This window comes from Mesoplodon densirostris, chromosome 8 (assembly GCF_025265405.1).
Source record: "Mesoplodon densirostris isolate mMesDen1 chromosome 8, mMesDen1 primary haplotype, whole genome shotgun sequence".
Classification (NCBI taxonomy): domain Eukaryota; kingdom Metazoa; phylum Chordata; class Mammalia; order Artiodactyla; family Ziphiidae; genus Mesoplodon; species Mesoplodon densirostris.
The window spans coordinates 113,702,993-113,715,126 of record NC_082668.1 but is presented as its reverse complement, the minus strand read 5'-3'; the positions used below and the strand labels follow the sequence as shown (position 1 = coordinate 113,715,126).

The 12,134-nt window shown below is 35.8% G+C and overlaps 1 protein-coding gene across 2 annotated transcripts in view; it reads left to right on the top strand.

Annotated features, from left to right (window-relative positions):
- Positions 1 to 12,134, top strand: part of DPP10 (dipeptidyl peptidase like 10) — a 689,759-nt gene that overhangs the window by 435,744 nt on the left and 241,881 nt on the right. Inside the window, exon 7 of one of the 2 annotated variants that reach the window (XM_060106085.1) lies at positions 8,781 to 8,793. The exons of the other annotated variant lie outside the window; for it this stretch is intronic. Within the exon in view, the coding sequence (XP_059962068.1) occupies positions 8,781 to 8,793 (13 nt within the window). The remainder of the gene's footprint in view (positions 1 to 8,780; positions 8,794 to 12,134) is intronic. 2 annotated transcript variants of the gene reach the window in all.

Sequence of the window (12,134 nt, the reverse complement as noted above, 5' to 3'; positions counted from 1 at the left end):
TCACAAAATTAAATTTTTATTGTCTAAGAAATAATTGTTCAATAAGGGTATTTTTAAGCATTAGTAACAATTTGAGATGCAATCTTAATTCCTGAAAGAAAAAATACTTTTTAATATTCTACAGGGGAGACTCAAATATTAGACATTTATTTCTCAATGTGTACTTTCACACATTTTAAAAAATTTTTGATAACTGCAAAGAAAATAATATAATTAAAAGAAGTTGTTGTCAAGCATTTTATTTTAGCTAAAGGAGTAGATTCAAACTGAAAGTGTAAGTCTAGAGGACAAAACCAAGCTAAACCAAATAGCACTACTTAAAAATATAAGTAAGTCAAATGTGTTCTTTTCTTTTCTTGTCTACTTCATCCTGTGTAACCTGTCACTGGGTACTGATTAATTTCCTTTGAATTGTTTCTCTCACTTTCCTCTTGAGAGCTGCTGGATTGTTGGATCTGGCAGCAGATCACAGCTACTCAAACACTTGTTTGATGGACTCTCAACCTGATAGTGGAGACTTTGAGTTCAAATGAGCCTAGGATTTCTGAAGGAATATCCTCAAGCAGTGAGGGAAGAAGGTTCATCTCTGTTCATTAGACTCAATCCTGCTGTAAAGATATCACAAAATTCAAAGTTAAAAACACAGGATGTGAATGCCAGTGTTGATTTCCTGGGCTGGGCCTCAAGGAGGTTTCTTCTTGCCCAGTAAGAGGCTGATATAAGTATTCCTGCAATAGAAATAGGGCCTGTGTACCTATTTTTTTAAGTTCATAAAAACGCATGTCCTCTACCACTTTGAGAGATAAGTGATGAATAGCATATCAGGCAAAAAGAAGAGAAAGAATGAAAGCTTATAATTTTCCTTTTCTGCCTCAATTAGAACTGTTCAAATGCAGTCCAGCCCTTGACCAGCTCAGGTTGGGATGGCTCTTGAGCAGTCTGTGACTCCTCTGTCTAAAAGTGGGGAGAAAGGAGTTCTAAGAAGGAAAACCAAAGGTTCACAGAAAATTAAAAAACAACAACAACAAAGCTAAAGTCTAAAGTTGATTAATGAAGTTATATTAGCCCAGATGGGTACTCATGTCTTTGCCCTGATCCCTTCCACCATCATGTCAATGACTTGAATACTAATGTCAGAGAAGGTATAATGTATGCAGGTGTGGTAGACTTGGCCATTATACTTGAAAAGAAAAATGATACAAATGAATTCAAATATATTTCAATAGTGTAAGAAATTAGATGTTTCTTCACAACAGGAAATTTAATGTTAATAGGTACAAAAACTCACATTTAGTAAAAACAAACAAATGAAAGCAAACATATTTACACAAATATACAGGGAGAGATTCTATTTAATGACTGTTTATATGAAAAAAATATACATGAGAATTTTAGTTGATTACCTTTAGCACAACATGAGTCAATAGCATGTTGTGGCTGTTAAAAACATTCTCAAATCATTTTCAGTAGCATGTTTAGAAGCAACGTGCAAAAATAAAAGCAGATAATCCTTCCATTGCATTGTCCCTTTTGTTTGTCCTTTAGTATTTGTTATAACCTAATATTATCAATTCATTTTTTTACATGTTTAATGTTTATCTTTTTCACGATTGTTAGTTCCACATCACACCTGTTTATAGCACATGACCCAACATATATATTCAGTGTCTCATATATGGTAAATGAGGACACTTTAGTGGGTGGAATATAGAAAAGTTGGGTCCTGGGTAGATATATCTTATATTGCAACCCAGGAATCAGGCTCAGACTCAAAATGTAGAAATCATGGAGAGATTAATTTAAATTCAAAATCAATATATTTTATTTTAACTATTCTAAAACTTAGAGATATTCCAAAATGGAGTAGCCTAGACTTCTAATTAAAGATGGTAGAATAAAAACACAGTTGTGTATCTGGCCTTGGAGATGCCAAGTCAGCTGAAGGAACAAGTGCTTATTAAACAGCAGAAAGTGATACTTAGTCTATATCCTGAATGATGACACATCTCCCACTCCTCTCCCCAACTGAAACTCTGGGGAGAGGCAAAACCTCTACCTGCTAACTGTACTGTCTCATAAAACAACTTGGAAGACTCTCATCTGAAAGTCTAAGAAATCTAAGAGAAAAGATGCACAGATATTGCCACATAGTTTGTCGCAAATAAAATGACTCTGGTCACTCTACAGTAAGAATCACCATTCCTCAAACTGTGTCTGTGATAAGAATTTCCAATCATCCTTTAGTGTCTTTTTATTAAATGTGAATGATTCTGTGGTGATCAGATAATGTGATACGCTTCTACCATGAAAGAAACAATAATAAGCAAACTAGAGATATAAAATGTGAAAGTAATGGAGACATTGTGGGAAGCAGAAAAAATGAAAAACTATCATTAATATCTGCAGAGAAATTTTCTAAAATTTTTCATTAATGGGAAGATGTGGTGTTAAAGAACACTTGGAAAAGGAAAAGCAAGTGTTGGAAATTTAAAAGAAATATGGATACAGTATTTTAACAAGTAATACAAATTTTATTAAAGTTAAAGATGTTGAAAAATAATGTATATTATATATATAATATAAAAGGGAAAATTAAAACACATAGAAGACCAATCCATAAAGGTTAATATGAATTCCAGAAAGAGAGAAGAGAGAAAATGAAAAAGAAACTATTTTCAAAATAATTTTTAAAATTTTCTACATTTTAAAAGTATGTATTTCTTGCCTGAGTACCAATAACAATGGATGGGGTTAAAAAGATTCAGACAAAGGCACATAATTATGAAATTATGGAATGTAGAAGAAAAAGAAGACCCTAAAGTTTTACAGAGGAGAAAATAGATTTGGCAATACAGAGGCTGAAATATCAGAAAGATTCTTCTCAGTGGCAAAATTACATGATAGAAGACATTGGGAAGTACTGAATACCTTCAAAATACTGAAGGAAAATTATTCCCAAGCTGGAGCTTCATACCTATTCAGTAGAGCATGATGTTAGAATGAAGGCATTTTCAGATCTACAAATCTCAAAAAACATTGACTTTCTCAGGAAACTACTAGACAATATGTTTCAGAAAAAAAATATGAAAATCACAAAGAAAGAAGGCATGAGATTGGTTTTCAGGAGTCATAGGATCTCTCATGGGAGACATGAAAAGTGAATTATCCAGGTGGTAGTGAAAAGGTACTCCAGGATGCCATTTTAAAATCAAGAGAATGGTAAGCTCTCACACAATGAGTCCCAGTTGAAAATAAGTAAAAATAAATAAAAGCAAACACTCTGGTAGAATACTAGAGCCTATTGTGTGGAACGTTTACTATCTATTTGGAGAGTTTTGGGATAATTTAGTTTTTGTTACACAGAATACTTTAAAGAATGTTTTAAAGAATGAATTATTTACTTTAGTGAAACCAAAATTGTTTTGAGTAAAAAAAAATGTAGTTAATGGCTCAGCTCTGGAGAATATTGATGCTGTCATTAATAGTGAAACTACTGAATATTTACTTATTAAAATGATAATATACCTATATTGGATGGAGAGATGGATGGATGGGGAATAATAAGTGGTTCATAGTGAGGTTGAGGGTGAATATATGAGAGCTACGTCCTTGTCTTCTTTAGTGGGAAGTCAATAGAGAATATTTACTTTTTTTTAATCAAGAAAATGCTGTGTATTAGCCATCAATTGCTGCAAAGCCAACTATCCACCAATTTAGTACCTCAAACATTAAAGAGTTACTATCTCACCTAGTTTCTGTGGATCAGGAATATGGGGGTAGCTTAACTGTGGATCTCTAATAAGGTTAGAGTTAAGATGTTAGCCAGGACTGCAGTCATCAAGGCTTGACTGGTGCTCAAGGCTCTGCTTCCAAAATGATTCACTCCCATGGATGTCAGGTAGACCGTTGGTGGGAGGTTTTCCCACATGGGCCTCTCTCATGGGGCTGTTTAAGGCTCAGGAATGGCAGCTGCCTTTCCCCAGAGTGAGTGCTTCAAGATAGAGCCTGCAGTAGAGGAAATGTCTTCTATGACTAGTCTCTTCAGTCACAAATTATTTCCACAATATGCTATTAGTTACTGAGATCAACTCCAAATTCATGGTTGGAAAGGACTTGATGTAAGAATACCAGGGGAGAAGCTCTTGGGGGCCATCTTGGAGGCCAGCTACCACAAGCAGTATAAGTGTGTGTGTGTGTGTGTGTGTGTGTGTTCAAGATGAAGTAAATTGTAGAACCAATCCCACCACAGCTAACTAAGAGCTACATGGGCAAAGACCCCAGTATTTGAAAAATAATGAGTTTTGTAATTACCCATGTAAATAAAACAACACATCTTGTATCTTCTCTTCTTAAAAATGCTTGTAAATATTCAGCAGCTTAATTATTGAAAGAGCTCTTCAGTTACCTGAGGATAAGCATCCTTTAAATTCTATCTGCTCCCCAGCACCACTACCCTGGTGTAAGCAGGATATGCGTATTTGGAATTGTCTGATTTGTATTGTCTCTAAGAGAACTGCAAAACTGCAAGTACTTTGTATGATGGTAGAAAAAAGCTAAAAAAAATTAAAAAAAGAGAGAGAGAGAGAAAAAAAAAGGGAAACAATATTGGCCAAAATAAATATCTTTAGAAAACATACTTCTAACAGAACATTGATATTCCTAGGCATGTCAATAAATTAATCCACCCACTTGATAGTGGTTGCAAATTAGTATCTTAAGACATAAGTCTTTTCTCCTACATATCTATATTATATCAGGTCAATGTAGTTTGCATTCTCACAGCAAAAAGGAAATAGAATTTTAATAAAAGCTGGATTGTGTGACTAATATTCTTGAATTTTAGTGCATAAAACACCTTCACGCAGGAAATGAAAGAGAAAAAAAAATAACCAAGATCCTAACTTTTCAGTAGGGGAGTGAAATGTAAAATGATTATGTAAAATAGATCATTTTCAAATTAGTGTAGAATACCAATTTGCTAATACTAATATGCTCGATGGAAGAGCCTATTTTTCTCCTGCATAAATTATGTGGGAACACATTTCAAAAACTCAATCTTAATCTAAGCAATGAACATTTCAAAAAGTAAATTAGTATCTTCCAGGAAATGAAATATAGCATGTTAGGGAGGCTACTCCAGTGCCACAGAAATTATGGTTTTCCCAACATTTCTGTGAGAAGCCTGATTCTGAAACTTTATTTTTCCTACTCTCCCAGCCTTGTTGATGACAGAATTTAGTGTTGATCCCAGGCTCTGAATACAAAGCTGACCGATTTTTTCTTCTTCAAGTGAAACTCCTTTATAGCAATATAACTTTCTAACTTCTTCCAAAAAAAAATGTATGGTTTCAGATTTCTCTCATTTCATCTATTGTAGCTTACAGATATGAGAATATCTTCATATCATAAAATAATCGAATTTTAGAGCTTTGGAATGATGTTGCTGAAGCCATATCATAAAGGCAAAGGAAACAGCCCGTACAATGTTTTTAAAAAGCACTAATCTTGGAGTCAGCAGCCCTAATCCCTGTGTTAGCCTAGCTTTTTTTTAGTAGGGTTACCTTCAGTCAGTCACTTCATTTTCAGGAGTTTCTTTTTTTTTTTTTTTTTTTATCTGTAAGATGAGAGCACTAAACGTGATGGCCTCTAAGATCTCTCTGGGTGCTAATACTGCTCAAGGTTGACTAGAGAATGAAGGTTTGAACCAAATCTAGAATATAAATATCTTGACTCTCAGTTTGGTATCTTCACAGATACTAGATTTATGCTTTTTTTTCTTTTTTTCCCTTTGTTTCACTTGATTATTTTTATTTTAATATGGGAAGAACACTTAACGTGAGATCTACCCTCTTAAATGTTTAAGGGTACAATACGTTATTGTTGACTATAAGTAAAATGCTATACAGCAGATTCCTAAAACTTATTCATCTTTCTCATGCCCATTTCCCCCTCCCCCTATGAATCTGATTATGTTAGATGCTACACATAAGTGAAATCATGCAGCATTTGTCTTTCTGTGACAGGGCTTTTTCACTTGGCATACTGTCCTCAAGGTTCATTTATGCTGTCACATACTGCAGAGTTTCCTTCCTTTTTTAAGGCTGAAAAATATTCCACTGTATACTACATTTCTTTTTTTTTAATTTGCCCATCAGTGGACATTTAGGTTTTCCACACCTTGGCTCTTGTGAACTATGGACATGGGAGTGCAGATAGCTCTTTGAGATCCCGATTTCAATTATTTTAGACAAATATTCAGAAGTGGGATTGCTGGATCAAATGGTAGAGAAAATGTAACTATTCAGAATACATTTCTAGGTATATGAGATATATTACAATATGGAAGGAAAACGATGCCCACTTGTGACACTTTTTTATGGCCCTAATCAGACAACTGTAGAAAAGTAGTGAAACGTGTGTCTGACTGAAATTTGTATTTTTATATCCCCATCAGCTTCTCCCTATGTCCTTGACTTCTTTTTAATATGATCAAATTAACATCTTTGTGAGACATAAAATATCCCAAACAGCATCTCATTTACAAAAATAAGACCCAGTATTAAAAACATTTGGTGACACTTTGTTATAAAGCAGAAACTAATTTAAAAAAAAAGCTGTCAATAAATAAATAAATTAATTTAAAAAAAAACAAAAACATTTGGTGATATTTGCCATGATTTTCCCCCCAGACCAAAGATGGAAAGCCATTCTGGAAACCAAGAGCATTTGATTAGAATATACCAGTGCTTCAGCTTAGTGTGATAATTATTCTTATGAGTTTCTAGTTGGGAGTATTTGCAGGGTTATTTTACAAATATAGATTGACTAAATGACTTCAAGTCTCAAGTTATATATTTCTGTGAAATCCACTAGAAAATGCATTACAATTTCATAACTATAATTTCAGTTACTCATATCTTCCATATGTATAGTGAAGTAGAATGTATCTCTCTAGTTCCCACCAATAAGCTTCTCATATGCTGATATCTTCTGCCCAAATGTAGCAAGTGGGAAGTATGTGTTTTGCAGGCAGAAAGACCTGGGTTGTAATCTCATGTCTGCAATGCATAGTTATAGTGATTCTGGGAAAGTTACTTAATGTCTCTGAGCCTCAATTTCCTCCTTTGCAAAATGGAATTAATAGCACTTCTCTTATAAGGCTATGTATTGATATAATGATACATTTTAACTATATATACGAAATTATATGAAATTATAAAACAGAGATATTGATACACCTAACACTGTTAAATGCATTAAAAATGTTGAACACATGTATTTTTTTTACCCCTTTTATAACTTTCCATTGAATCACAATAACAATATCACAACTGGTAATATTAGGGGCAATCTTACCACTAGGCAAGACTGATAAATCAACTGTATACAATGGGACATAAAGAATGTGTTTCTTTGTTTAATGATTGTAACTATGGCTGCTACATGACTTTCATACTTTGCTGCTGGGAGGATGCATATTTATCCAAGACCTCAAGGAATTACATTCTCAGCGTATTTAGTGGTTTGTTTCTGTGACTTGATGCTGAAGAGATTTCTAGGAGACCCAGATATTTGGATGCTATTTTATATAGATAGGAAGTGAATCTTTCCTTTTTTGGGAAGTTCTTGGCATGGTACTCTTTCTTTTGGTAGTTGGCCAGCCTCATTCATGAGTGAAGTTCAAGAAATCCCAATGCTTAGTCCCGTGTTCCATAAGCACTCAGAAAGTATGTGAAGGGTAACATTGTAATAATGTGTCTGTGGTTTCTGATTTATATATGCTGATAGAATATCTTTTGGTCCTTGTGTATAGAAACTCTTGTGTTATTTTATCATCAGAGCAGTTCTGTGTCTCAATGTCCATGAGTTCTTTATGGCTAAGTGCTTCTACTTGCTTATCTAATATAGCTACTGCCCCTCCATGGTGTAAAATCTGCACTGGGATTCAAAGTCATAGTCTGCATAGAGCTGACTCAATATTCCATTGTTCTCCTCTCCTTTTTCCACTTCAGATCCCTTACATAAGCCTCCATTTTCAGTGATTCCATTCCTGACAGTTCGAACAAATACTGCTAAGACACATCCCTTCTCTGAGCCTCTTTAATACTTACAGCTAATACATAATTGTCTCAATTTGGACTCCCACAAAAGCAGACATAGGCATGGATTTCAGTAGAAGTAGATTAGTTGGAGGTGATCTTAAGAAATTCCAGTGAGAAAGTAGGACTGGGAAGGAAAGGGTAAAGGGTATAGAGTCAAGCATCTTCGACTCCGGGCACCTGGAGTTTAACCCTCTGAGAAGCTCTGGGAAATGATATTAGAACAACACACTTGAGAGACATCACCACGCTTGCCCACAGGAGGGAGAAGTGTGGATTCAATCCTTGATTTAAAGGCTATCCCAGAGACATTCATTACCAACCACTTCTGTGGACTGCCGAAGGGGAGGCCCAAGAGATGCTTGGAGCAGAATAACAAAGGTATTATCAGATGGGATTCAGGGCCTGCACTGAAATGATCAGGGCCAAAGGGGATGAGCAGAAAACTGAAAGGTCTACCATCATCAGTGTAAAAACTTATCCCTTATGCAATTTCAGAATTGAATATAACTTTAGAGATCAGTTCTCAGCTTACGTCTATTAAAAAAATTGCTGAGAGAGTTTAGATGGGATAGTTCTTCACTGGGTGGAGCTGTGTATGTACACGGTCGGACCCGCTGTCTAGTGTCGTTCAGGCACCCAGTTACTCAGACTGCATAAATCAATCCTGCACATTTCCAGGTACCTCCTGACAGTAGCCTGACTGTTGATTGAAAATTTCTCTGAACTCCACAATTCTATAGGGAAAGGAATTCTCTCATGGAGAGGTTAAGTGACTTGCTTTAATGGCACTAGGCAACCAGACTGCAAGTCTCACACGGTGAGGACAGAGACCATCTTTTGAGGGAGATAAGGTAGGAGATTTTTTTGGTACCTGGGTAGCAGCTATATAAGTATAAAATAATATTTGGGTGGATAATAAATATTAAATTATTGGGGCCTCCCTGGTGGCGCAGTGGTTGAGAGTCCACCTGCCGATGCAGGGGATACGGGTTCGTGCCCCGGTCTGGGAGGATCCCATATGCCGTGGAGCGGCTGGGCCCGTGAGCCATGGCCGCTGGGCCTGCGCATCCGGAGCCTGCGCATCCGGAGCCTGTGCTCCGCAACGGGGGAGGCCACAACAGTGAGAGGCCCGCATACCACAAAAAAAAATAAATAAATAAATAAATAAATAAATAAATAAATAAATAAATATTAAATTATTATGTGGACTAGTCAAATAGCTTTACAATTCCCTATATAAAATTTTCTACCCCCTTTCTTAAGTATAAATATTATATATGCACAAAGGCAAAGGCAGAGTAAAGAGATAATCTATTTAAAATTATTGCAATTCAGAACAAATATATGCACATTAAAAACATATATTTTGTTGGATTGTGACCAGTGAAGCTTACATGATAACTGCTGTAATTCCAGGAGTCATCACAAATAAGATGCTTGTTCACTTGAGTTGCTTCATCTCTAGCCAAACACTCTCCAAGTGCTCAGTGTTGTCCAGCTCAATGAGTGGGTAATCTTTTTGTCCACAGATTCTTAAGCAAATGGACTCTAGTTGAGAAAAAAAAGTGAGATAATGAGAATGTTTCCCCCCTCCTGGGGGCTTGTATTATCTATCTCTATTAGAGAAGTGCTTTCCGACTCATCAGTGGTTCTAAGAAGTGATAAACTATTGGGTGTGTAAATTTTTTTCTTTTTTTTCTTTTAATTGAAGTACAGTTGTTTTACAATATTGTGTTAGTTTCTTGTGCACAGCAAAGTAATTCAGTTATACATATATATATATATATATATATATATATATATATATATATATATATGTATACGTATTCTTTTTCATATTCTTTTCCATTATGGTTGATTACAGGATATTGAATATAGTTCCATGTGTTATACAGTAGGACCTTGTGGCTTATCTGTTTTATATATAGTAGTTTGTATCTGCTGATCCCAAACTCCTAATTCATCCTCCCCTATGCCACTTCCCCTTGTAAAAATTTTAAAAAATGGCTAAGAGCCATCAGGGTGGAGAATAACCCCAAAAATGGCTAGGGAAAATCAGGAATAAATAAAATTGTAAAGGAGGAATTAAGAACATGTCAGGATCAGAAAATTTTAAAGTAAAATTAAATAACTCTGATGTTAAGCAAATGAGGAAAAATGAGAGCAAAAATTTCAAATTTTTTCTTTCCTCTGTGAAAAGGAACAAACCAAATTTGAAAAAAAGTTAACAGATACTGAAATTTATAAAACTACCATGAAAGCAATACGAAAGTAAACAAATATTTAGTAGTAAGATTATAGTTATAGAACTGGTTATATTTGTATTATATCTGAAAATTTGCTGGCCAATTACTATATTAATTCAGTCCATTTTAAACATGTGCATGTACATACACACATACATACGAATGCACATTTCTTTTTTCATTTCAGACTTTTACTTCTATAAAATAGAAGCACATATTTTGGGAAAAAAATTATTTATCTTATCTGATTGACTGATTATAAATTCTAGAATGGCATGGAGTTATAAGTTGCGTCACATGTGACTCCATAGACTAGGTGAATACAAATTCCACTTATGTGATCACAGCATTACAAAGTAAATGTATTCTCAAATTGTTGTAGTTATTTATGAAAATATAAACTCAAGCAGAAGAGTAATTGTTAAAGGAAAGGGTGGAGCAACATAAATAATATTAAACAAAGATCTGGAAACCACTGCTTCTCCTTGGGAAAGCATATCTCTTTAAGGTTATTGCAATTATTTACAGGGATTAAGAAAATTAATGCCAAACCTAATGATCTGGAAAAATGGAGTCAATTATTTAACATGGAATTAGAAATTTCATCCTGAATTTCTATTCCTTTCTCTTTCCAGAGAGAATCTAAATGGAGATTATACTAGAGAATTGTTTGACTGTACAATTAGAAAAAAGTAGCAAGTGTTAATTAAATAGAGGTGAGAGATATATGGAATTAATATTCTTGTTTGGGGGTGTACTTTTTCCTACAGTTCTATTTCTCACAATTTTCTACCACTACCTTTATGCTATATCATAAATTTTAATGTTTCTGCTCCTCTAATATTCTTCCTTCTCTCTATAATGACTTTTTTGTCTGATTAGCTCCTGTTCATTCTTTGAACTTTAGCTCAGATATCACCTACATTAAGTTGCCTTCCCAAGACTAGATTAAATACCTGTATTGCAGTCCTGCTCACTTGTCTTTCAATCACTCATACCATTTATCGTTCTAAAATTCAGGTCTGGACATATTAGCTCCCTGCTTAGAATACTTCATGTGCCCCCATTCTCTATAATAAAAAGTCTAATGTTCTTAGCATGGCATTGCCTGTACTTCATATCTTCCTACAGTGCACTCATCCTTTTCATAAAAGATCAATACCCAGAGGCTTACCTGGTGGCGCAGTGGTTGAGAGTCTGCCTGCCGATGCAGGGGACATGGGTTCGTGCCCCAGTCCGGGAAGATCCCACATGCCGAGTAGCAGCTGGGCCTGTGAGCCATGGCCGCTGAGCCTGCGCGTCTGGGCAGAGTTCTTGCATGTTGGGCCCATGCGTGTTACTCATGCTCCAGATTGCAGCATCTCTGCACACGGCCTGCCCCCACCATCTTGAATTGCAGTGTCGTGTGTAGCACTTCCTCACATGGTCCGGGAGCTGAGGTGTCATTTCGTACCAGGAACTCTGGTCTGAAGTTCTGAGTGTGAGGCGTCTGCACGTGACACCATATGAGCAAGTGAAACTAGACCGAGCACAAGGGGGAAAAAAGGTTAGACTTTATTTTATCACCCAGATTCTATTTTTATTCCCCAGGAATTGTGAATGGGCTTTGCTAGTGACACCTGCTTTATTCTGTGTGAATGTCTATCAAAACACATGTAGGGCCTCCCTGGTGGCGCAAGTGGTTGAGAGTCCGCCTGCCGATGCAGGGGATACGGGTTCGTGCCCCGGTCTGGGAGGATCCCATATGCCGCGGAGCGGCTGGGCCCGTGAGCCATGGCCGCTGAGC